The 25,755-nt window shown below is 35.3% G+C and overlaps 1 protein-coding gene across 1 annotated transcript in view; it reads left to right on the top strand.

The window, feature by feature from the left end:
- The window catches only part of BANK1 (B cell scaffold protein with ankyrin repeats 1), a 145,991-nt gene that overhangs the window by 32,732 nt on the left and 87,504 nt on the right, over positions 1 to 25,755 (top strand). The window contains exons 4-8 of the mRNA XM_062574958.1: positions 8,823 to 8,971; positions 10,289 to 10,427; positions 12,004 to 12,146; positions 14,351 to 14,353; positions 19,533 to 19,653. Coding sequence (XP_062430942.1) covers positions 8,823 to 8,971; positions 10,289 to 10,427; positions 12,004 to 12,146; positions 14,351 to 14,353; positions 19,533 to 19,653 — 555 coding nt within the window. The remainder of the gene's footprint in view (positions 1 to 8,822; positions 8,972 to 10,288; positions 10,428 to 12,003; positions 12,147 to 14,350; positions 14,354 to 19,532; positions 19,654 to 25,755) is intronic.

The following is a 25,755-nucleotide window of genomic DNA, read 5'->3' as shown; positions in this document are numbered from 1 at the left end:
TATTTTGAGAAGTTCCCTTGTGATTCCTCAGGAAATTTTCTGCTCCTCCAAGAATCATTGTTTATAATTTGTACTAAAGTTGGAAAATGAAGCAATTTGACTAGGATCTGGGCATACAGCTTTGCGGCCTTATGACTGCATAGCTAAATATGAGTACCTTATTGTTAAATTAACTTTCATTATTTTACTTACGAACTACATCTAACCTCAAATTAAAATACCCATTAGGTATCATCAGAGAATTAGGTGTCATCAGAGAAGCTGCTTCCATTCTGCAGAACAGCTTTGTCTTTGTTAACAGTTGCTATTGAGGCTCGTATACTAGATCTAACTGAATCAATTAGGGGCGGGCAAGCTGGACACAACAAGATGATGTTAACATATAGTAGCTGTCTACTTATTAGTTTAACAGCAGATATCTTTTGGCCCTGCTCGGAGGCCTTGTGGCCTTAGCTTGTATGTACATACTGTGTTATCTGTTTCCTGCCCCATTCTGAGCTGGTGAAAGGCCAGCACATTGTAATGAAATAGATGGCAGCACTTCTGCAAATAAAGAACAGCTAACTGAGAACCTCAGCTCCACTGTTCGTTCTTATTAACACTACCTAAAATCTCATTTTAATAAAACATGCCTATTCTGGGGTCTAGATGTTGGATTAAAGGACAGCATCTTAAAAGATAAAGACCTCACATTGATTTCATGTTCATAATCTTAAAGGAAAATAATCAAATGTTAGAAACAAAACGCATTTTTCAGATATGTCTAAAAATAGCAGTCTTTACTGTGTTCCTGAGAAAGTAGTGTACCTTTTAGCCTGCCCTAAAGGTCAATGGATTTTAGCTATTTCAAGCCAAAGGTGGGAGTAAATTGCAAAGCAGCCTGTCCCCTAGTGAGTCAGCCTTGCTGACAACTCACTTTTTAAATTTCTTTTTTAATACCAAGTGTGTCTGACTTGAGTCTTTCTGCTGACAGCAGCTATGGCAGCACGGGATGAGGAGACATACGATGTCTTAGATAGGCAAGACCCATATAACTTAGAACTCTACAGGTCAGGAACAGCATCATAAATTTCATCCAGGTATTGATAAGACCCCTGCAGGTCTTATCAGGTATCCAAGCTCTACTGTCATACTCAGAGTAAGATATGCTATTCATTGAATGAGCTGCCACAGCCAAGCCAGCTTCAGTTACCGGATTGATTTAAGGGATGCTATAATATGGAACACATTGTGTTGTGTCAGTAAAAGTTTGGATACTGTTAATGATATGTATCCTATATTTTGATTTGGGTGAAGCTGAGAATACCAGCTACTCCTGCTTACCTTCCCATCCTTCCAAACATAGTTGTTAAAGAGCTCTCTAGTTGGATTAAACTTCATGTCTTTCCAGCCATGTCACTTCTTGAACTTTAAGAGATAGAATATTCTATCTAATAGAATAATAGAGAAGAATAAATAGACTTGCTTCAGACATGATCACATGGGAAGAGTTTGGCTACTTACTAGTAGTTCCTTGAGGGTGATTTGTAAAAGCTTAAAGTCACATTTGGCCTCACATTTGAGCTTTTGGGCGCTTGCAAGATATGCTTCCCTGAAGCACAAATTGATTCTAAAACACTCCCACCTAGCTATGTTCTTTTATACCTGTGTAATTCAAAATGTAGTCATATGCCACTTCTGTTTTCAAGCACTGTGTGCAGTTTGGGACAGGCTGTTTATACAAGGTTTTGTGATAACATGGCTACTAGGCAGGTAAAAGCTAGGTCCTTTGGAAATAATAAGCAAGGTGTAGGAGCCTCTTATGAGACAAATGAGTTTAGGAGAAGATTTCCTCCCCAACCCTGGAGGCTTCTACAATCTTTTTATCTTTAGTGGTAATCTGAGTCAGTAGCTGGAAGATAGCTTGTGTCAGTTCTTGTTGTTGCAACATCACTTCTCTTAGTTTTGAGGCAATGTTTGGTGCTATACAATTCTTCAGTGAAACAGAGTTGAGATATGTGTGTGCGCTCCTTGATGTACCCTGCTAGAAGTCCCTTTTCAGAAAGCTTCAGCCTTCTTCAATTTTTTTTTTCCCTGAACTTCCACAACAACTAAGTGTTCCAAGACAAATGTTTGCGTTGGTAGGCCTTCTTTCAATGGTATAGTTGTGTGTATTCACAACTCCGGTACCATAGAGACCTGGAATGAAAATCCAAACACGTTCTCATTTTGGTAGAACTCCAGTAGATATATGGGTTCTTTAATAAAATGTTAGACTTAAATTTCTGAGAACTGCCAGTTCACATAAAGGACCAGCCATCAGTTTGCCACCCCCTAGAAAGTAGGCACAATGAAAGTATGGCAAATGTAGAAATTAGGAGATAGAACTCTTCAGCTCCATTAACAGTTATGCTCAGCATTTAAATGACCTCAGGCAGGTAGTTATTATTTCCAAACCAACCGGTGTGCCTGATAGTTTAGAAACTCTTTGGGACAGGATAACCATATGTCTAATGCTCAGCAGACTGGTCTTATTGTTAGTTCTACTGTGCATGGAAATCCTAGATATGATTGCAATAAATATAATAAGTAACAAGAATTGATATGTAGTTAGACTTTGCCCCAAAAAACTTCTAATCTAAATGTGTGCATCCAAACTGAAACACTGATCATTGTGCTTAAGGCAAATCTTTCTTTCAAGCAATAGTCCAGTTAGGTACTGATTAGTTGTCATAGCCCAAGATTGTCTCTGAATATACAGTTAAAATCATATAAAAGTATATATGTAAAGAAACACAAGTTCATATAAAATATTTCTTAAATAAAGATTATTGATAAGTGCATAGTAAATTGCTTTTCTGAAGGCAGGATTTTTTGCTTGTGCTATTAGATCCAATTTGGGTACACATAATAAGACTTTTATATTGCCTTTAGTTTTATGGTGGCTCTATTAGGCTACAATTAGTTTAAAAAAAAAAGTTACATACAAACGTACATGATCAATGTAAGAATAGGTGGGTATGCATCTTTGCAATCAAATATAGGTAGAAATAGATTATTACGTGCCTGTATGCGTATAGTAACGTATAAAACAATAGGTTTGAGGGAATTCCAGGGATTACTCTGTTACAGTAGAGAAATAGACATGAATGAAAATTGCAACACCATCAGTTGCTAAGATGACATGAACAGCAACTCCAAATACTCAGAAAAGGAAGCACTCGTCTTCATAGCTTTTATAGGAACTGTCAGTCTGATGCTTATTTGCAAGAAAAATTGCTCATCATAAATAAAGTAACAGACCCACTTTGGAGACAAGGACAAAATAGCCAATTCTCAGAAAACTGCTATTTTTGACAGGTGAGCTTAACCATGTAAGCAGAAACTGTGACTGAAGATGATTTTGAGGAAAACATTTACTTTCAATGTATTTGTAAAAGATAGATGATTCAACACAAAGAGAAACATAATTAAACACTAGTTCAATAATTAATAATTTTACCTTGTTCTGAACCTTATACATGATAGAAAACAAATGAAAGAAATTAAGATTTCAATCAGATGTTTATATCTTTGAGTATATTTTTAATAATTTTCTGTGATTTTAGAAACCTCTAAAAGGTTTCTAAGAGCTTCTTCTCCCAAGACCTCTTCTGAGCATCAGTAAAAGACTTTATTCAGCAGAGTACAAAGGAGATTAGCTTTGAAACTGTATCTTAGCAAGAGCTTATGGTAAAAATGAATAAACCCCAAGTTCACGCTGAGTAAAATGAGGCCTGATATGGTGGATGTTTTCTTCCTCCATGTTTCTCACAGCGTTTTTCAGGTTGTTGGTAGGGCAATTTATGCAGTTAAAGGCTGACTTTGGTTCCCACTCTGCTGCACTTTCAGCTGTGGTCATTTAGAAATAGCTGTACTTTAAGAGCATTAACTTTCCTAATTGTCTGCCATAAACTTAGGGTGTATTGCAGGGAGAATATGATAGTCATAAATTCCGTATTTTTCCACATTACAGAGGGTTACTTTTGTTTTTCTGTGCAGCTATGCTTTCCTAGATAGTCCCCATCTTCTGCTCACTGTTCACAAATGTGTTTGACTTAAAGGTTTTGAATATCAAATAACTCAATTAGCAGATCATTGACACACAAGCATATTTTCTGTTACATCTCACAAAACCTAGTGGAACTCTCTCTACCCATACTGCACATTGTGCTCGGGAATGGTCTCCCTGTATCACATGGGATCACCCTAAATGGTCTGCTGGATTGAAGTGCCGTTTCCTGTAGTCCTCTTGGTTTTAATCTTTGGCACTGTGACACCATGGCTCTTTTTTCACATAGCAAATTGGCCATGTATGCTTAATCGCCTTTCCATTCCTTCTCATGTTCCTAACCTGACTTGCCCTTATTTGTCATCCTGTTCTTCACTGTGTGATCCAGGGGCTCTATGAGGACCTTGTTTGCTAGTATGTGTTTCAGTTCCTCAGCTAGCATTGCTTTAACAATGTTTAAGATATAACTGAAATTCAGTAATGCCTGCAGGTATTTTGACTTTGTAAAACCAGCTGTGAGACTTATTCCATGGAACCTTAGAAAACATATAAATCTTTCATAAGTTTATAAAAGTATATGAGTTTGTTTATCTTTCATAAGTTTTCTGCTATTTTTAATAACCTAAATCTGTCACATGCATTGTTGACTCAAAACACTTAGCAAATATCAAGTAGTCAAAACACTGATACAATTTATAATCCTCATGTAGACTGCAACAGGGATAACCTGTATCTGTATCTGAAAAGTTAGAAATCCTTCTGTGGGAGGAGGTTGGATGTGGCATAAAAGCTGTCCGGAACCCGTGGTGAGGTATTAATTGTTGAATCCATAAGAGGCTTGTAAGGCTTCATTAAAATTTGTCAGTTTATGCAGAGCGATGCAATGTCAAATTCATTTCCTGAATTCAGTTAAAAATGTGGAATTGAAAGCAATACTGTATTCCAAAAGGTTTTGTATAAAATATAATAAATTGATGTATTAAGTTATATGAATTAAGAGAGAGGATTGAAGTAAAATTGAAAACTTTGGCACTATGCCCAATTAAATGAATAACTGTTACAGTAAATGTATGTAATATTTGATTATTTAAATATGAACTTAAATTTAAGATCTGTCTTCTCAATGTGATCATCAGTAATAGGTATTTGTAAAAAGCAAGTCAAAAAAAAGCAGCATATGTGATGGACTGTTACCCTCTATAACAGACTATAATTCCCAGCAAGAGTATCCTGAATACTCAAGGGAAAAGTATCATTAATTTTCTTTCTTTTTAGCTTCTAACTCACAGTGCTGTCTAAGCAACATTAGATATTGTTAATATTTTCTTATACTTCGATCTTACAAGAAAGCATACCTTTTTAGTCATCCATTATTTTAATTGTTAGTGCCACATTGTAAGAACCTCACAGATAGGTCACTGTATGTACAAACTTAACAGAACATATTCACCAGGCAACAAATACTCTTTAATAAATCCCCTCTCTTAGACACTTCAACATTATAATGATGCTCCTTTTATGTTTCAAAGCTATGCATACAGTTGTAAATTCTTGTTAAGAGATTATTTTTGTGAAAGCCTTAAGAATTAATGGCATTCCCTAACCATTACTTGCAAAGGCTGCAAAGAGGATTCATACTGAAGATATCCAAATTTCAAGTTTTCAAAAGACCTGTATGTCAAACACCACCTTTTACCCGCATGAAACACATGCAATAGAGAGCTCAGGGATGTATCAGACCATATCTACATACATGCTCCACTGATGGTACTAGAATCTCATTAGTGTGGTGTTAATGCCTTAGAAGCTACATTGTTTTAGCTAATGCCACCATTCCAAGGTTTGCTTAATCCCTGGTGTACTGCTTGTTTAGCATCTACAAATAACACTTCATTTTGTTGTTTAGTATTCCACAACATTTTATGATCAATACTGTTGATACTGCTAGTAGGAATTTGAATGCTGGAAACGATGGTTCTAGTGCTTAGCAGCTACATAGATAATGATGATGATTTAAATCCCTGTTATTCTTAGACTGCTGTACTTCTATTTCATTTATACTTACATAATGTGGACCTGACATATACTGAAAGACATCTTCCCTGATAATAAATTGCTAACTTCTTTCATGGTCAGTCTGGGAATCCCTCATTCTCTTAAATACCAAAGTCTTTCACGGAAGAGCCACATTTCTTAACTATCTGTCTGAACTCGGAAGTAATATAATCCCAGTAGTGACTGGACTGCAGTTCTGACATTATAGTTAGACATCTCTATGCATAATAAAAATATTAAAATGTAATTAATGTGATAAAAGACTTTATCCTAATTTATCCTAATAGCTTTAGCATTGACCTTCTCAGTAGGGGAATTATCGCAGACATTAAAAGGTGGAACCAACTACTTTCATTTTTGATATGTAGATTGAAGACTGTAGAAATAAAGTTATCATTAATTTCACATAGATTGGAATGTGTCCCCACAATGCTCAAAGAATGATAATTAGAAAGCTGACAACCAAGAATACAGAGACTATCAGGTTACTATTCAGTCCTTTTTATTTTGTGTGGTAATGAAATGTTTCTTGTCTTTACAAGAATCTTTTGCCTATAGTGGCAGAAAATTTTTCAGAAGAAAAAGCATTCTCCTCATATGAGCTGTCTTCCAAGAGAAGTTCCATCTGCTTTAATATAAGATTTATGAGTGACTTAAAATATGAATACAGACTATTCCTAAAGTATTCTGTGGGTGTACATTGTCCTGCACAAGGCTGTAGTTGTTTTCATCTTCAAAGCTTCAGGCCTTCTGGACTCTTTTTGAAGGGCAGCACTAAATAAGGTCTAGTCTACACAGTGATAATCAGACAAATTAATGCACTTAGATTTTGACCTGGATTAGCTAAACTACATTAAACTGTGGGTTGATTCAGAATCCAAGTAGCCTCCATTAAGTTTAGTTTATTTCACTTTCAAAATAAATTAAAGCAAATAGAATTAAAACTACTTAAGTTTTGCAAAGTATAGCTCTGCAAAGGAGTGCAATTTTACTAATCTACACTGAATTCACAGCTTAAATTCACATCTGATTTGCCTTAAAGTCATGAGGATATAAGCAGGAGTGGGCTGGGGAAATTTTACTAGCTGATGATGAACATTAAACGACCCACCACAGCTGTTCAATGAACCTTTAGCTTCCTGTGCAAAGCATGGGCAAATGATATGTTTTTTTCTTCTGAGACATCTGTAACAATCAAAACACATCTCTGAGAAGAAGTACTATATCGGACACAGCATACCCAAATTTCTCTGCTGCGTTCCCTGGCATAGCTTCACTTAGCAGGTGAATTTATTATTAAAATCTGTGCGTTCTTAAGCAAGGCAAGAAGGGGGAGACATTAATTTTAGACCAACTAGTATACCTGGGTGATAAAGACAAGCAAGAAGTGGGAAAACTAATAGTAAGTTACCAGTACTGATGCTGAATGGGAAGAGTTCTGTGTCATTTAGGAGCACTGTGTGATTTGTATACCTCAGTCACTTGGTTGCTTTTGGAAAAAACTCAAAATGATTTTGGTACTTATCTGAGCAGAGCCAAATTGCTTCTGCTTGGTCTTCCTCCCATCACTAATTTATATTAATATTCTACATCCATTTAAGAGGAAAAGATGTGCCTGAAAGTTATTTGTGTTCTTGAATGTAATTGACTGTGACTGTTCCATAAATTACAGTAATGTAAGATACTGTTGATGTCTCTTAGGCTATTCTCTCATCAGCCAGGCTGGATTTTTCAGCTCTATGAGCTGGTTGGGATGATATCATTAATCCAGTTAGGTGACTGCAATATACTAGATAATCCTGCTTGATGAAGAGATGGGTGGGAAGAATGTTTTGTAAAGGTAATAGTCAGTAGAATGTCTGGAAAGGAGTAGTAATGATACAGCTGAGAAGTAGCAGGTGTGAAAAATAGCTTTTCTAAAACACAGGCCTAGTCAGAGCTCTGCAGATGTGGTTGTCAGTTCTTTTATATTTCCTCATTAAAATTCTGTGATTTGGTGAAGGATTCACTATGCCTCTTGGGCCTAACTTGGAACTGTGGAACAGAAAAGAAGCTACTTGCAAGCTACCTATATGATTGGCATAGCACTTCCACACCCAGCGTATTCTACAAAAAAAAAAAAAAAAAAAAAAAAAAAAAAAAAAAAGTGTACCTTCAGTCCATCTTTTGTATATGAGGGAAGGCAAATACTGTGGAGTCTTTGTGTTAGGGAAATGCCCTAGCTGTTATAATAGTTTCATGTTCACTGATACCACTGCACTCATACAAATCCTTTCTATTGACAGGTGGGCTGTAAATTGCAGAAGTGCAGCATATCCTTGTTTTAATAAGAGAAAAGCAAGAGAGGTGAAAATCCCAATTTATCTCAGTGTGTGCTGTCAGAAAAAAAAGTTTGTTCTATCAAAACTACAAAATTCTTTGACCACTGTGACCTCATTGGTCGCAGAAGCTTTGGTCAAAAGGCCTATATCTATTTTAACTTTGATGAGACTAAGCACATGAGCACAGCTTATATAGCTAAAGACTGCAGGATCAGAACTTTAGAGGGAAGATCTTCGTTGCAGGGGAAAACCTTGCTGCATTTAAATTAAAGGGAATTTTGCCAGGATTTCATGCAGTGCCCTTAATGTGACCCCAAATGTCATATGAATCTCTAATATGTTATAACCACCTCTTTGCCATGTTTTACTGATCTGGGATGATTAACAATATCTTCATTCCATGTTATTTTTTTCAGATTACCAAAGTAACACTGATGTTAGCTTGTCAAATATCAGAGGAGCATCAGAAAAAACAGATCTTTTTCTGGAAACAAAGGAAGATTCTGAAACACTAGAAACTAATCAGCGATCAGCATTGGTGCTCCCGGCTAGGATATCATGTGAAGTAAGGTTTTGGGATGCTAAAATATTTGCAATAACAGTGTTCTTCTACTCTTCCTGTTGTAATTTCATTTGTACTCTCTCAGTTTTGAGAACAAATGAGGAGCCAACATGAGAGTGGATCTAGCCTGCAGTGGGATTTGTTTTGCCTTTGTAGCACATCAACACTTCAGCCAAAAGATTTTCAGATAAAATAGATTTTATCTCTATTAAAAATTTTTCACAGGCTGGGGAGATATTACTGTCATCGGAAACTTGTAGTTTAGAAGGGGCATGAAGGCAGGGAGTTCTCAAGAGATGTGAAGAGTCTCTTGGGAACAACCAGTGATGGACATACTGGTACCCATATGCTTCTGTGAGTTAAAGAGTACTTGTGTGTGTATGCACCTTGTCTAATTTTAAGTTGAAATCAGAAATATTTATATATGCATATCTGCATGCAATTCCAATGAACACAGTTGTTCATATGTATTTGTTTTTAATCAGGGTTGCTGTGAGAAAATATGTGAGAATGTAAATAGAATGTACAATATTCAGTGCTACACTCCTTTACACGCATAGGGAATAGCCATAGTCAGATATGAAGATTGCAGTGTACATGGAATGTCATGTATTTGTCAGTAGACCATTCTGTATATCATTCCTTGGTAATAGATTACCAGCTGAATAATGAAAGATATGATACATTTTGACCTATTTTGTTCTCTTACAATACTGGTTGGCTTCTCTGTAAATTACTTAAAAGCCTGAAGGCTTTCAAGGACAATTGCAACTAGCCATTTTTAAAACAACTGTAATTTTGAAAAATGCTATTACCTCTGGTAGAAATCTGCACTGTGGAGATTGAAATAGTATCATAAATGATAGTGTCTTACTAGAGAATTGTTACTCATGGATTAAATCTCTTTTTCTGTTCATCAAAGATTAGAGTTTCTCTGGTGGTGGAAGTGTATATTTTTTCCACTTCTACTGGAGTAGAAGTGCCACAAGGCAACAGACTAAATTCAAATAAACAGAACAAAATTATAGGTCAGTATGTCAATGTAAGTCACTACAGTTTAAACCACTGTCACTTGTACTTGGAGATATTGATGTGTGAAGTAAAATGGTCTTAGAAAAAGTAATAATACATCTACGTATGTCTTTGAAATATTGTTTTAAAATATTAGGTAAGCTAAATTCAAAATGCTACATATTATGGTATGTTTTATATGAAGCTATTGTTAAAAGAACTTTCCATTCAATTTACATTTTAATTTACATTTTACACTTTCAATGTTATTGTGTGAAAGACTAATGGGCACATATTTTGATTTTATAGAACCCTGGTGAAATATTCATTTTGTTGAAAGATGAAATAGATGATGAAACTTTAGAAATTGAATTCATAGCAGACAATAAACGAATTAGGACACAGCCAGCCTCTTGGAATCAGAAGGTCAAGTACATGAAAGCCTTAGGTAAGAGACAATTTTGTTACCTTTAAGTAAACAGGAAATTCTGGTGTCCCTTCACTTTTTCTGATAAGTAGTTTCACTTCCCAGTAGACTCTAACATTACTTTATAGGTGTTTCCTGTACGTGGGTTTTGCATAGAGAATATTTATTTTATTAATAACACAGAAAATGATTTATGGGCAACTAAGTTCTATTAGATTGTCTTTGTGTGGTTAAATGGCAGATGGCAGTCTTAAAATGTCATTGATTAGTCACAGATTAGCATTCTTCAAAATTACTGCCATAAAATGCAAAGCTAACACTCTTTCTTATTACTGTCTTACTAAAATGTTTCATTTTATATCTAATGTTGTAAATTTATACTCCTCTCTATAATTCTTACTAACACAGGAAATCATTTATTTTCTTGGTTATTTCTTCATGACTATGCCACTTCTTTATATCACTGAGCTGGTTTCTTAGGATTTTTTTCCAGCTCCTCTATCCATAACTTTAATTGCCTTATTTTCTTATTTTGCCTGGAACATGATAAAACAAAAAAAAACAACACTGCTTTTATGAGATTTAGAACTTAGTTTTAAGGGCCACACCAATCTTCATTCACTTGATGAAAGTTATGAGTTAAACCATTTTCCACCTAAACATTCAGAGTCTAGCTTGCCACTCCATTGTATGATGTGAATTCCCAAAAGTGCTTACATAATATTTTATTTTAAAACTATTGCAATGCAACATTAGATAGGGAAAAAATGCACACTACAGTTTTGAAATAGGGCTTCTTAAGCTGCCTTTGGGTGACAAAATGTGTGACCTAATTTTCATCCTGAACATTGTCCATGCATCCTGAGAGCTGTTTAGTATTGTGTAGTTTGGCCCTTTTAAATTTTCAGGAATGGCCACTTGAATTGTTCTTTTGTGGAGAAAGTTAGAATTTTGAAAAAACTGTGCTAGTGCTGGTATGCTGCAGCAGGATTCCTGGCACAATGAATACTAATGAATTATGAAATACACTCATAAAGAGAGCTCATGCTGCATACTCAGAGCAAGTTGTACTTAAAGTAACAGACTGTACAAATGCCTCTTTCCTTGGCTTTTACTAGGTAAACGACTGGAATGGAAGTAATTAGACTGCAGTATAATTCAAATCCAATTTTGAGAACTTCGCCTACAATTAAGAAAATGTTTCAAAAGAAAAATAGCAATTCTGCAGTTTGTAATAAACAAACCTTTCTATAATTTGTAGGCATAAAGGAGCTGGTTATAGATCATCAGTCCTTGAAAGAGATGTTTGAAATGTGAATGATACTGTTTTCATCACTTTTCTAACTTGAAGGAATACAGTAGCTTTGTTTTATAAAGATTTACAGAGATATATTCTCTTTGTTCCATTTTTGAATGTTAGGCTGAAAGACTTGGATAAAAGCTGGCTACACTGAATCATTCGTGAAATGCAAATCCTATTCATTGCCTCTCTGCATGTTCTGTGATGTTATCCTCTGCTCTTTTACTCATTTCCTGAGACCTTTGGTCTGGGATTATAAAATATTTTCAACTATTATTCTGATTTGTTTTTTGTAAGAGTTTCCTGCTGGTCCTGTATATGTAAATGTCTACTGCGGAGGAGTCATTAAGGCCACAGCGCAGATCGAATACTATACTGCACTAGAGGAGATTGAGAACATTCTCAAAAAAGTGGCTGACCCAATAGCTTTTGCTTGTCAGGTAAGTTGACCTCTGCATTAAGTTAACAAGAGAAGAAGAATGTAAGTGCCAATATGAGCTAAGGAAACACACACTGTGTTGTAAAGACTATATTTTGATTGTGAGTAATGAGTAATGGCTCAATAGCAGGCTCAGGATTAAAGGCCTATCTTTGAGATGTCTAGCTGTAAGCAAATCAGAGAGGTGAAAACAAATTTTCTCTCTTTTTTTATTTTTGCTGTTGTTTCAACAGTGACATAAATATTCTTGCTGCTGTTTATGCCCAAATGTCAACATCCTGCATTACAGGGGATGAAAATAATAAAAAACAATAGTACTTAAAACTGCCTTTCTCTCCATCAAAAGTGTTCTTTTGAATGTATTATAAAACCAATAGAAACAAGTAATTTTAAATCATATTGTATTTTGAAAATTATTATTAATTCACCAATAAACAGAATTTTCCCGGCATAATTTATATGGAAGGTACTAGGTTGCTGGTTCATATGGAGTCTGTATACAGCTACTGAATTATCATTCATGTGGTTTGCTGGTTGCCATGCAGATTCTTTGCATATATTCAGAAGAATTCAGGTTTTAAAGCTGGGCTTCAAATCAGCACAGCAGACTGCAGTGCTCTGCAGTATCTCCTTTGCTAATGGCACATACAAAATAATAAGAAAAGAAAGCATGTATTAAGAAAGGATGAAATCTCAAGTATCATTTGTTCAATGGTGGGTAGCCTGAGCAGACTTGTCATGATGTCTATATTGTAATTGCAAAGCCAGAACAAAAATAGTAGTCTGTGTTTCCAATGCAGACAGTCTCATTTTCTTGTGACAAATCTACCTTATCTACCACCTAAGGCATTACACTCATAATGAAAGGATTAATAAAAAATGATGTATTGTATTATTAGTATTCTGTTAAGGATGAGGGTAGATTCCTTCCAAATAAAATTCACTTCTGTTCTAAGAAAACAGGCTTGTTGCACAATAAAAAGAGTGTAACTCTAAGTACAAGTGCATTCTTAAAATCTTTCTAGTAGCAATCATTCTTTAAACTGTAGATTAAAAGACATTGAAATTCAGCTTTCTGCAAATATGATTTCAAATTTTATGCTTATAAAATGTGTCATAATGATTTAAAAATTATAATTAACATGGTAACCTAGATACCTACAGCACACCTGATATTTCCACTGGAGATTTATTTGTATTATTCAGGAGTTTGACCCTTCATTTAGTAAATAAGATCCATGCGAATCAAATTATATTCAAATGTAGAAATAATTCTATGTAGACCGGTAGTGCACACCAGAAAATGCACCTGCAGTGTGTCAGGTATGCCTAACAATTTTGTCGCTTCTTCCTCATCTATATTATAAGGAAGGGTTTAAATGAAGAGATACTGTATGCCTGGCTCTTTATTTTATTTTTGTTGGCAATTTAAAAATTAATTCAGAGAAGAGTTTTATAATTAAGTGGTACAATCTGAGTAGTATCAGGACTGTTCTGTGGGAAAGTATATTAATGGTAATTCATCTGTATGTTTGTGTATGTGCTAGAAGATTTGTCATTGTATTAAATAGTACCCACTTGGCCACGGAGTGAGGTAGATAGACTAGCTAGGTAGCTGAGATATTTCTTCAAACTTTTTATATCTTTTGAATGCTTATATAACTATGATTTAATGGCAATAAGATACATCATAAAGATGCAATTTAAAAAACATGATTTAACTTAATCTTAAAAAATGTGGTCATGCAAGGAAAAACAAAACAGCCTTCATCTAATTAGAATTCCTACCAAGTAGCAGAAGTAGTAGTAACTTTCATTTAACCAGAATAATTAAAACCTTTGAGACTATCAGTTTATTTGCAAAAGTATCCTGGGGCAACAGTGGTTTATCTATGCATAGTGACAATCAAACACAGTGGAAAACAAAATTAAAATAAAATAGAAAAGCTTACAGCAATTATTGATCAAAGCAGTAACATTCTGTGGTTCAAAGTTCAAGATTTTCACAAGAGTTTGCAGTCTGAGGAGTATCTTGTTAATAAAATTCTGCAATGAAAGCAAATTACCACATGATGCATACCACAGATAAAATGCTTGGGTAAAACACTCTTTTAGTATTGTATGTTGTATTGCTGACCTTTCCAGGTCAACTCTGAGTTGATACCAACGTTGAGATTATTGTCCCTTTCTCCCCTCCTTCCCCAGCAAGTAAACTCAAACAAACAAAAAACCCAAAGACTGGGCTTACAGCCATCTGTTCCTAATACTGAAAGCCAGCTCAAAGGAGACTAACAAAGTATGCTACTGTTGTACCTATTGTATTCATCTTTTTAGGCAGGAATTGAAGATTAACGCTAGCTCAGTTGTTAGATTAAACCTACTTTAACTTGAAGATTCTTACAAATCATGTTTTTGGATGAAATTCTTTGCCAAGTCTACCATATTTTCTATTTTCCATATTTGTCTGAATTTACGAAAACATTGACCAACATTAGCAAGATGTTTCTAACAACCCGATAAATATTACAAAAGTAAGAAAATAAATAAAAAATGAAACAAGGATCATTGTAAATTTTTTGAAAGAAAACGATCTGAAATTTTATATTAAAGAAGTTTTTTTTTATTAAAGTAGTGTTGAAATCACAGCAACTAAATCATTATGTCAAATGAACTTGCTATCAAGTTGATAGCAACTATGAGATAGGGCATAGGTTAAAGGCCATGAATTTTTTGTTCTCTCACTTCCGTATAATTTTGCATTAAAGAAACTGTCTTAGACATTTTGTGTCTTATAGAAACCCTGCATACAGATCTGATCATAAGATTCTTGTAATTCATAATTAAACTTTTTCATGTTTCATTTTTTACTTTTCATCAGCTTCTTATTTCAGCATTCTGGTGGATTTATATACTGTATTGATTTTTCTTTCTGACTTTGTCTACCAAATGCAAGTATTGATTCAAATATTTAGTGCTGAGGTTTTCTGGGTACATTTTTTTTTTTTTTAATGATTGAAACTGAGGTCATATCCTTATTACTGAAATTGAGAGACTCATGTTAATTTGAGTGACTTAGAGGATCTAGAGAACTTCAGAAATCTTTGTGACAGACTTTGGTTGAATAATATTCTTATGATTCTGAGAGACTTGATCCATCAGAGGATGCTTTTATCATAGTCATCAAACAGGATTCCAGTTACAGTATATATTAGAAAAAGAAGAATGAAAATAATCTGCAATTTTTTATATGAAAACTTGTAAGAAATAGCTATATGGCCTATGTAGTGATAGTGTGTGTATGTGCCTTAACTTGATCCCGTAAGATATTTCCTTTGAAACTGTTTTTAATAGTTTTCAATCTTCTAAGTTCAAGTTGTTTTAAAATGTTTCTTTCTTTCCTCTCTAAATGTGAAATCTTTCCATATCCCATCAGTGGGTAAAATTCTCAGAAAACCTATTGATTTTTAAGCCTAGCTCCCTTCTCTTTGTCAGAGGTCATCTATATATTTACGTGCGTAGTGTCTGATATGTAAGAACTACTGTAGTAGTTCATCTTTTTGTAAATATAACCTTGTTAGAACTTCTAAAGCCAGTGAGAAATATGTTAATTTTCTGGCTGCATATACTGTGTTTCGCTGGCACACATTTTCAAGGTTTTGTTAACAGTTATTAAGGAATGTAGGTCATGATTCAGAGGAGTACCAAAGCATGTGCTTGGTCTTTTCCTTTTTTTAAGAATGTTTTTCAGAAGCCCAGGTGTGACGGACATCATTCGGGGTATCTCTGTTGTTCACAGCTGCTTCCTGTTGCTCTGGAAAGGTAGCAGGGGGCAGATTGAGAGAGTGCTGCCACCTGGAGAGGCACAGAGTAAGGACAAGCTTCTGGAGGCTGGACTTGGGGCATATGGTATCTCTTGCAGAAGGGGTAAGACGGTAGGGAGGAGCAGGGAGTAGCCTGCCTCCTGAAGCCTAGTTTCAGAAGGCTTAGAAACTTGTCGAGTTAATTGTGAATGGCAAGAAGTTCTTCCTGGAAAGAAGAACTAGCCTGCAAGGAGAAAGTAGTGTTTTTACTTCTTTTCTGTCATGTTTTAACTTATTAATTCTTTATTCAAGTAAAATGTTGGGTTTTTTTGAAGCTTAAGCTTTCCTTATAATGTGCTTAGCTTTAAGTATAGTCTTGCTTCTGTTGACTTTGGAGAAGCTTCAGCAGGAACTTTAGGTGCATAGCATTGGTGGCATTTCTCAGCAAGTGCTGCAGAAGCCTGTGTGGCATATATCAAAATATGTAAATGTAGTGTACCTGGAGTCCATGAGTGCTCTTGATCAGGAATGGGTAGTAGAGTATTAGTCCCTAACTTGAATCCCTAAAGGGTTGGGGATGACCTTTATGTCAGGACATAAGGACATGGAGCCTTCTCCTGCTAGCTGGATGGCACAGAATGGTCCTACTGCTGGTTCTGCTTTGCTGCTATTTCTGCTCTTATCTTCACATAACTAATGGAACAGAAATCAGCATTGTTTTTTTTTAGGCCCTCCTGTATGTGACATGAAAGGTGTTAATGTAGTTTTATATGCATATGTACTTAACCTAATTTTTCTTGCAATGCCTTTGTTGTAGAGTAGCGGAGTAAAACAAGTTTTTATGGCTGGTTAACAAGATAATTTGTTAAATCGTGGATTGAGCCTTCAGAGTTTAGATACCTGGAGGAAGAGACAAGATTTGAGGGAAAATCTTTAAAAAAATTGCACTGAGACAACTTTGTACAACAGGTGTGTTATGCCTGACTCTGATATTGAAAGAATGGAGAGGCAGTTTGGTAGAAGGCAGTTAGCTCCAATTTTATCTGCTGCCTTTGGAGAGCTGGACAGTCTGATGCCTGCCGTGGCAGCTTGTAAAAACTGAGTCAATTAGATTTGGCAGGGACTAAGCCATGCAAAGTTTCAGGGCTTTAAGAGTTTTGTTGCAGATCCCTTGTGTACCCTCTTCAGCATGGAAACTCACTCCATTTGAAATTGAGGAACATTGCTTAATCCCCTGTAAACTTGGTTGTCTGAGTGCAATCTAAGTGCTATACACTCTTAAGCTGCTCCTCCCCCCAGATTTTTGCCTACAAAAAGAGGAAAGGAAGAATCATGCCTCCCCTCATGTTTAAAGCGGAGGAGCCTTGCCTGCAAGGATGCCTTGAATGCTTTCTTAAAGGGAACTGCAGGGTCTTTATTTGACTTTTGTTACACAACACAGCCTGAAACGGGCTCTAGATAATAACAGAAAGTTTTTCTTTAGCTGAATGGAGAGAGCTAGATAGGTTGCAAAATGTGTAAGGTGTGTCCCTGCCATTTTCTTACATTTTATTAAGAGAGGACTGCAGTTTTCTTTTATGCTTCAGATGTGCCATAGAAAAAAATTGAACATAAATATGAGGGAATTAAAATATTACCTCAGATCTGGTTTATCTAGAAGCCCACCTATAAATATATATGTGTGTGTGTGTGTGCGCGCACATGTACACATGCATAAATATTTACTGTCTGTAAAGTGGAATTTTTACTATGTTGCTACTGTGTCCCTCAGTGAATATCAGTGGTTTTGAGCCACTTCCTGCATAGTGTAACTTCTGTGTATGTATTCATCTGAGCTGTGTTATAACTTATTTTATGTCCTGCTTTAGTCTGAACCCTATTAAGGTAGTACAAATGAAAATACCATGCTTAAGACAACCTTCTTGGGATAAGGAAGAATAATGTTTTCCTAAACAGATTCTGATATTTTTTTATCTTGGTATTTTAATTTAATGTGGCTGTTCTATTTAATATCTATCAAAATAATTATTAATATGAAGTTCAGAGTAGGGAGAAGGGAGCAGGTTGCATATCTTCATTCACTCTGTAAATCTAGTATATAGATTATATCTCTATTTTTAAAACGTGCCTTTAAGAGCTTTTTCTAGGAGGAGTCTTTTTGTAATGCTTAATGATTTGATTATTGAGGACTAAAAATATGTTCATAATTATTGAATAACATACAGAGAATATTAATATTGCAGTGCAGAAAGGGTGAATTATGGAAAAATTAGGTCAAAATTTACTAAATAGAACAGTATGTATTATAATCAAAATTGGAAGATCAAGTGATAATTATGGGAAAAATAATCATGTTTTATTACTGCTAACTCCCCTGCTGCACTAGCTGGTCTTCAAATTCCTGTGTCATTCATATAGAACTCAGCAAAACTCTGCGTACATTTCACTAATTTCTCCTGTCTGTATGTCCAGCTTTATTTCTGACCATGTCATACTCTCTATTATTTTCTTATTCTCTTGTAATTGCTGCAGAAACTAAACTACATGTTTCCTTGGTAGTCACCTCTCTCCTTTTCTCCTCATTATATCTGTCATAGTTTTTTTTTCTTAAGTTTTGTATAAAATATGTAAGTTTATATAGTTCTGCATATATCCATGCTAGCTATCTAAGAGCTGTTCCAACAAACAGCAGTTGAGCTATAGGAAGGCGAATTTCAGCAAGCACTCCTCTGCTGTGACTGAGCTGCTTTTGGTGCCCAAGCCATTCTGCCTACAGGCAGCGCAGCAAAGGCTGGGCCAGCTTTGCAGTACTCAGTTTAAACTATGTTCAATATTCAAATCCCTATAGTCATACTTCTCTTGGCACATCAAGAAAAGAAGCACTTAATTATGGCTACCTTGAGAGTCTTTAGGAATAGATCTTGGCCTTCTGTCCAGACAGAATTAGGCAATCAAATAACTATTTCAATGCAGTCAGTAGTGATTTCCCTTGTATAAAGAATATGTATTTAGTAGGGAAGCTTATCTAACTGATTGTGTGCTATCTGTTTCTTAATCTACCATTTGATGTTAGACTGTGGCTGATAAACTGAAGCTGTTTTTTATCTAGTACAGTATTCAACCTTAATGTAAAGGTCTCAGGTAACAGAGAGCTACTGAGTTCTTTAAGACCATTCCAGATTACTCCTGTTATGAGACCTTGGTTTCATTGGTGCCTGGTATCTGTCAGAACAGCTCCTAGCTGTTAAACTATATTGTCACAGTTGAATCAAGAGTAGAGAAGTACAAATCTTCCTGTCCCTACCTTTCCTTCAAAAGTTCTCCATCATGACTGAACATAGTTATAATACCTGTTTCTCTTCAGTTGGGTCTTATTGTCATGATCCTTCTATATAAGGCTACTTGTAGTGTGCTACTGCTTTTCTATGACTTTCAAAAAACATGCTGATCCTGCTAAAAGTGAATTTGTATTCATTTTATTTGGGTAATTTAATTCACTAGTACAAACTTATAATAGATTCACTAATACAAACTTACTGAATAAATATATACCAAATGCACTTTTCTCCCACTCTCTCTCTAAACAGACTTTTGAGTTCTCTTCTGTAGAGAAGCTGGACAATGTTTTGACTTTGTTACTGAAAAGCAAGATGTATGCTTGTGAATTCAGCACGTTCCAAAGTGAAGAAGAGCACCATCAAAAAGCTAGTGAGTACTTTCTCATATACATTGATTAATAAGACAACCTTTAAATATTCAAATTAAGACTATTAGTGAAATATAGGAATCCACTCTGAAGACATCGTAATGAGGAAAAATGAGAAGAACAAACAAAAAACCTTTCAACCATTACTTCATGATTCAGTACTATGTATTTATACTTGTTTGGATGTGGGATCAGTTTTGGATTAATTGCAAATTGACAGCTTTTCACCTGTCAAAATTTATGTTTATGGAGAAAATAGGTAATAAGAGATGATATATACAGAGAAGCCTGTTCTCTCTCTCTCTCTCTCTCTCTCTCTCTCTCTCTCTCTCTCTCTCTCTCTCTCTCTCTCTGTTTTTTGTTTTTGGGGGTTTTTTGTTTGTTTCTTTTTTTTTACTAATTGCTCTTCAGCCATACAGTTTACACTTCATTTTCTTAAAATGTTTGATGAAACAATATGAAAAGCAAAAGACTTCCACGTTTGAAGGGAAAGAGTGGCTTTTGAACTTGGAATGGCATTAAGCATCTCTATTCATCTTAGTAACTGTGAGATTAATAGTTTATATTACTTTATTCTGACCAAAAGGTAACTATATTTAAAATTCCAGTGAGTTAAAACGGGATGCAGCTATAAAATAGAAATAGACACACCGTATGCACATTTCACTAGGTTATAAATGGAAGCTACTGTCTCATGGCAAATGCAGAGTCCTGGTTGAGTTCCATTAACCGTTTATTAAGAATGCAAATTTTTATTGTGATAAACTGAAAATATGATTTAGTTTATACTTTAAAATTTTTTTTATAATGTTAATTTGGTGTGTTATACCTCAACTTTTCCATGAGACTTGTAAAAAGAAAACAAAAGTCAAGAAAATGGATGTTTCCCTTTTGAAATAACTAAATATAGCAAATTTTCAAGGTAATGAGAAATAAGTATTATATTACATTTGAATATGGAGAGTTTATTTTCTTTTAAAATCATAACACATGTACACAAAATGGGAGAAAGAAAACTCAACCATTACTTTCTCTTAGTCATCTCTTCTTTAATCTCAATCATGCTTCCTTTAATTTTGAGCAAGGTTTGTATGATGAAATTTACTGCTTTGTTCTAGAGAAATATGATCCAATTCTCTTCAGTTCTGTAAATCAAGTTAAATGTGACTCTGTTGCTGGAAACAAACTGGTAGGATGTTAAGTAAGACACTTAACATCCTTGCCAGGTTACTATGCAAGGCTGCAGGATAGGGATATATTCCACGCTGTTAGAGCATCGTTCCTAGTGTAAAACGTTTGTTCTGATGAGCAAAAGATGTTTTTGCTTTTTTAGTAACTACTTGAATCTGGGCACATTATTCAAATAATTTTTGTGAGAGTAACTTTTAGCAATCTGTGACCCCTCCCAAAAAGGGCCATGCGTTACAAGAGCAAGTTTGTGAGCTGGAGTCAAGTGGTTTTGATTTGCCCAAGATGAACTGCTTCAATGTAACCTGCAACAAGAAAGTATGAAGTTAGATGTTCAAATTCTTCCTAGAAGGAGGGTGTGGTTGCAGAATTGGAAGTATTCAGAATGTGGGGTGCCCAGGTTTTTATCTGCCTTCTACCTAAAGGATGTGTAAACCTGTCTTTGACACCCTGTAAAAGCATTCCACACAAGCACTAGATGTATCAGGTTTATCAGAGGACTAGCATCTCCTTTTTTCAGCCATTTTGTATTGTTTTATTCCAAGCAAAGAGAAAATATTGAAGAATGAAAACTAATAAAATAATTTTAGAAGGAATAAAACTATCAGACAAAAAGCTGTTTAGCAATGAGATGAAATATTTTTATCTTTCCAATGGCCCTAATTTAATAATTGCCATTTTTTTACTGCTTTTTCCCCTAGTGGACAAAATAGGCTGACATCAAAGAATTCCCGTTATGTTTGCAGGAGGGATACTGGGACTTTGTAGTGAAAGGTGCTTGGCTGAAATAGAGGCACAGTGATATATTAATATGTAAATTAATACTGATATTATACTTTGACTGTTGGGTGACTACTCATATGTAATTCTTGCTCATTTTCAAACTTAAGGAGTGAAGACTTAAACTTTGTTTTGACTACAGTGGCTTATATCAGGAAATCATCAGATGCATGTTTGCTTATACAACTTTTCATGACACTTCCCTGACTCCCTTTTTTTTTTTTTTTTTTTTTTTTTTTTTTTTTCCCAGAATGGCTGTTTAACAATTCTTTTCTTTCACGTCATGAATGTTAGTACTTGTGAAAGGTTGGTGTCTAGGCTGGCAAAGCTAAGATGCATAACAAAAAATCAACTTTGATATTGTTCAACTTTTAATGTGTCTACAAACATGTTGGAATAATTCTCTTATCTGAGGATTTTTTAATTCACTCTTCAATGTGCAGTTTCAGATTGCCTTGTAACATAGAGTTGTCTTTATTTTCTACTAAGAATCCCCACAGGAAATACAATGTTGTTGTTTTAGGTGATGAAAACCAAAGTGTGTACATGACATCAAATTTATTATGTGACCACAGTGTTTTAACAGAGCAACTGTAGCTGCATAGGGTAGTTATATCACCAAGTACAATGATTTCATGTAAGATAAATTTTTGCAAAAGATGCCATGGATCACATACATATTCTGGAAACTTGAGGTTTTGGCCGACTAGACACTGAGAGTTGTGTGAGCAACAGATCTGACTTCTTGAGGTTTTCTGCAATATAAAAACTGTATAGGGCTGTAGTTCTGTGAGCACCTTAGCATACTTGTAATAATTGCCCTGCATGTCACCTCACTTGCTGGTCTACTTGGAGGAAGGCGGGAACATCTGTGTCTAAGTGGAGGCAATGGTGACACTATTTATCTGTAGTGCTTGTTTGATCTCCTCTTAACTTTGCCAGTATTGCTAAAATGAAATTAGTTTTCCAAACAGAGCATTGGACATGGTAAAAATACAAATTCATACTGGTATTACAAACTGATTTTTATGACAGCCACATATGAATGCATTTTGCTATACATAAGATCAGCTTGTGTTTTACTTCTGATGAAGCAGCCTATTATAAATAGTTATTTTAGTTACTGCAAAGTGAATCATAAGTCTCTATTAGTAAAGTATTGCCAGAACCTGCTGTATTTGTAAAGCTTGTCAGAAATAAGGTGCGCGATTCACACTTGAACTGTGCTTCTTTTGTTGTAATTTCTCATTTTTGTTGTATGATACATTTTCTGTATTTGAAGAACATCTGGAGAAGATTTAAGTATTTGAACATTGTCAAAACATATTTACAGTTTTGTGCAAATATTACTGAGTAGCAGCATAGAGGGACTAAGATAGACTTTTGTTCTGCTTATCAAGAGGAAAAGTGTTCTAATAATGAGTGATATTTAAAGAGATTATTCTGCAGCCTCTGAAGAGGAATGCTGGAAGCCCAATCAGTTGAAAAAGCCGAAAGCAGACCGAACAGAAGCCACTGAAAAAACATTGTGTTTAATTATATAACATTAACTGAAAGACAGAGCCAAAGCATGTTTGGGATTTTTAGTGGTGGCAGTGAGAACAAAAAGATATATTGTTCTCCAACCTTGTAGAAGAATGTAACTGAAGCAGGCAATCCTCTGACCTGAATTTTGTACCTTCTGTATCCAGCTGCTTTCGGGGTTCATTGTATGTGTATTATTTATTTGTATACTGTTAGACTCCAGTCAAAACAATATAACAAGTCCAAACTGGTATTTCAAAGCTTTCCTTAGCTGTGCATTGTGACCAGCTTGAAAGCTCTAATTCAGCTCTTGAATCCTCAGATCTGGGAATTTTTGGCCTTGTATTGATTTCTATATGAGAGAAGGTATCTGCTTGAGGAAAGCTTGTTCATTTTTCTACTATTACATAACTTCCAAAGAAGGGAAAGCTACTATTAACACTGCTTCAATTAAACTCAGATATTGAGGCTTAATCTTCACCTGCTGTTTTCAAAAAAAAATCATACTGTTTTTTTGTATCGCCTACCATTGTTAACAGCAGTACAAATCCTATCCTGATTTCCCTGATTCTTTCTTTCAAGCTGAAACATCAAACTCAAAAGAGATGGTCTGAGTTTTCAGCAGCTAGCATAACAATCGGAGAGAAGACAAACAACAGAACGGAAGACAGACAGGGTTTTAAGCGTTTTCCTTTGGCTTAATTGGTATTGACGCTGTAGAAGTGATTTTTAAATGCCTATTTAAACTACTCAAAGTAATGTCATGTATCAATTTGGGAAACGAAAGTAGTATATCATACAAAGTCTGCAGAAATATCAGACTATAGGCTGTTCTGTTTGCTTACTAAAATTTTTATGAAAATTCCTGCAGGCTAAGGCAGTGCTACAATACAGTAATATTAGATTTTATGCTTTCTTTTATAGCTGAGTTGTTCCAGAATGCTCTACAGAAAACAGAAGAGAATAGAGAAGGGATTATGACAGGCCAAAACATTAAAAAAAAACAAAACAACAAAAAAAAACCAACCCAGCAACTCCCTCTCAATTTTGCCTAGGTCAACTAAAACTTCTAATTAGAGCAAGCACTGGGTTCAAAGTCAGCTTGAAAGCTGAAGGTGCCACCTTAATACACTTAAAATACGATATTTGATCACTTTTTACACTTTCCTTCCCACTTATGATCCCTAGCTACTTAGTTCTCTGTGCAGTTGCCTAACTGCAGCACCTTTTCTGATTGTTAACCTGCTGCTTTTAACCTTTGTCGTTGAAGAACTGCTATTGATTAAAAGTTTTTCACTTTTATTTACTTCCAAAACTACTACTTTTATTCAGTTGTGTATAGTTAACTCTATTGGTTGTTCCTGCTTCACAGCTGATAAAGGTTCCAGTAATTTTCCTCAATTCAGTATGGCATATTTGCAAGTTCAAGAATGGTTATTTTCTGCCTAAAACATATGTGCTTTCAAATAATTACCTCATCTTGCTAGTGTATATAATACAAAGCTTCAGTTAAAGCAGTTAAACATAGCATAGTAAAAAAATTCTTCATCTAATTTGTGTTAAGAACTCACTGAATTTTATGAATTGGCAATTAGGTGAACAATTATAATTTTTTTTTTTTTTTAAGTAACCCAAATAGATCTTGAAGTGGCTTATTCTTACTTGGTTATTTTGACAATTGTACCTTTAGTTGTCATTGACTTTTGCTGCAGAATCTGCAGGAAAGGGGTAAGTTCTTCACCGCTGCCTGATGATTTGACAGGGATTTGAAGAAATACTTGTGCTATTTTTCAGAATGTGGGCAAAAAGGCCAGTAGGCTTCAGTCATATTGATGAATTAAATATGTCTTTCTATAAAGAACTTAAGGGAGACCAGGTCCAACAATGTTTTTATTCCTCTCTGAGTAGATGACAAAGCTTATGCAGGGCAGAAAATGACTACGCTGTTACGACAGCTGAAGATGGAAATGGGCAATGAAGAGTTGCTGGAACAGCTGAAGGGAACAGGAGCCAAGAAAAGGATCATGCCAGGGTGGTCTGAATCATCTGAGAATATTTCCAAGGTTTCTGTCACCAAGACATGGGAAGTTTGGCCCATGAAAGCTGCATCCTACTTCATATAACCAGAGGAGGCTACCAATTGTGTTGCCTGGGAAGGCTTTGCAAAGCAGTGTTTAAAAGCTGTCTTAAACTAGTATACCTCAGTGAGGTCCTCCTGATTCTTACAATAATATTTCACTTTGTATCACCACTTCTGCTTCATGGGCAGAAGAATTCAAAGCACTCTCGTGAGGAGAAATTAAATTTGTGAAACTGTAGTGAATCTATCCGAAGTACTTAATGAAGCCTGTACGTGGGTCTGCTCTAATGGGCAACCCGTTTTGGAGAGTACTGAAACAGTATGGGGAGGTTTTCCCTTTCTGAGAGTAAGGCTGGTTGTGCTTAAAGGATGAGAGAAGGCTAAAGATTAATGCCTGGGGGCTGAAGCCTGCTTATGTGTCACCATGTATTGACATCTTGAATAGATGTTGTTATGAGTCAGTGGGTGGAGGGGCAAGATGACAAATCAAGACTTTCCTAATCTGAGATGGGCATCCCCCATATAAGAGAAA

The sequence above is a fragment of the Rhea pennata genome, chromosome 4 (assembly GCF_028389875.1).
Source record: "Rhea pennata isolate bPtePen1 chromosome 4, bPtePen1.pri, whole genome shotgun sequence".
NCBI classification, from domain to species: Eukaryota; Metazoa; Chordata; class Aves; order Rheiformes; family Rheidae; genus Rhea; species Rhea pennata.
This window is presented reverse-complemented; position numbering and strand designations above follow the sequence as displayed.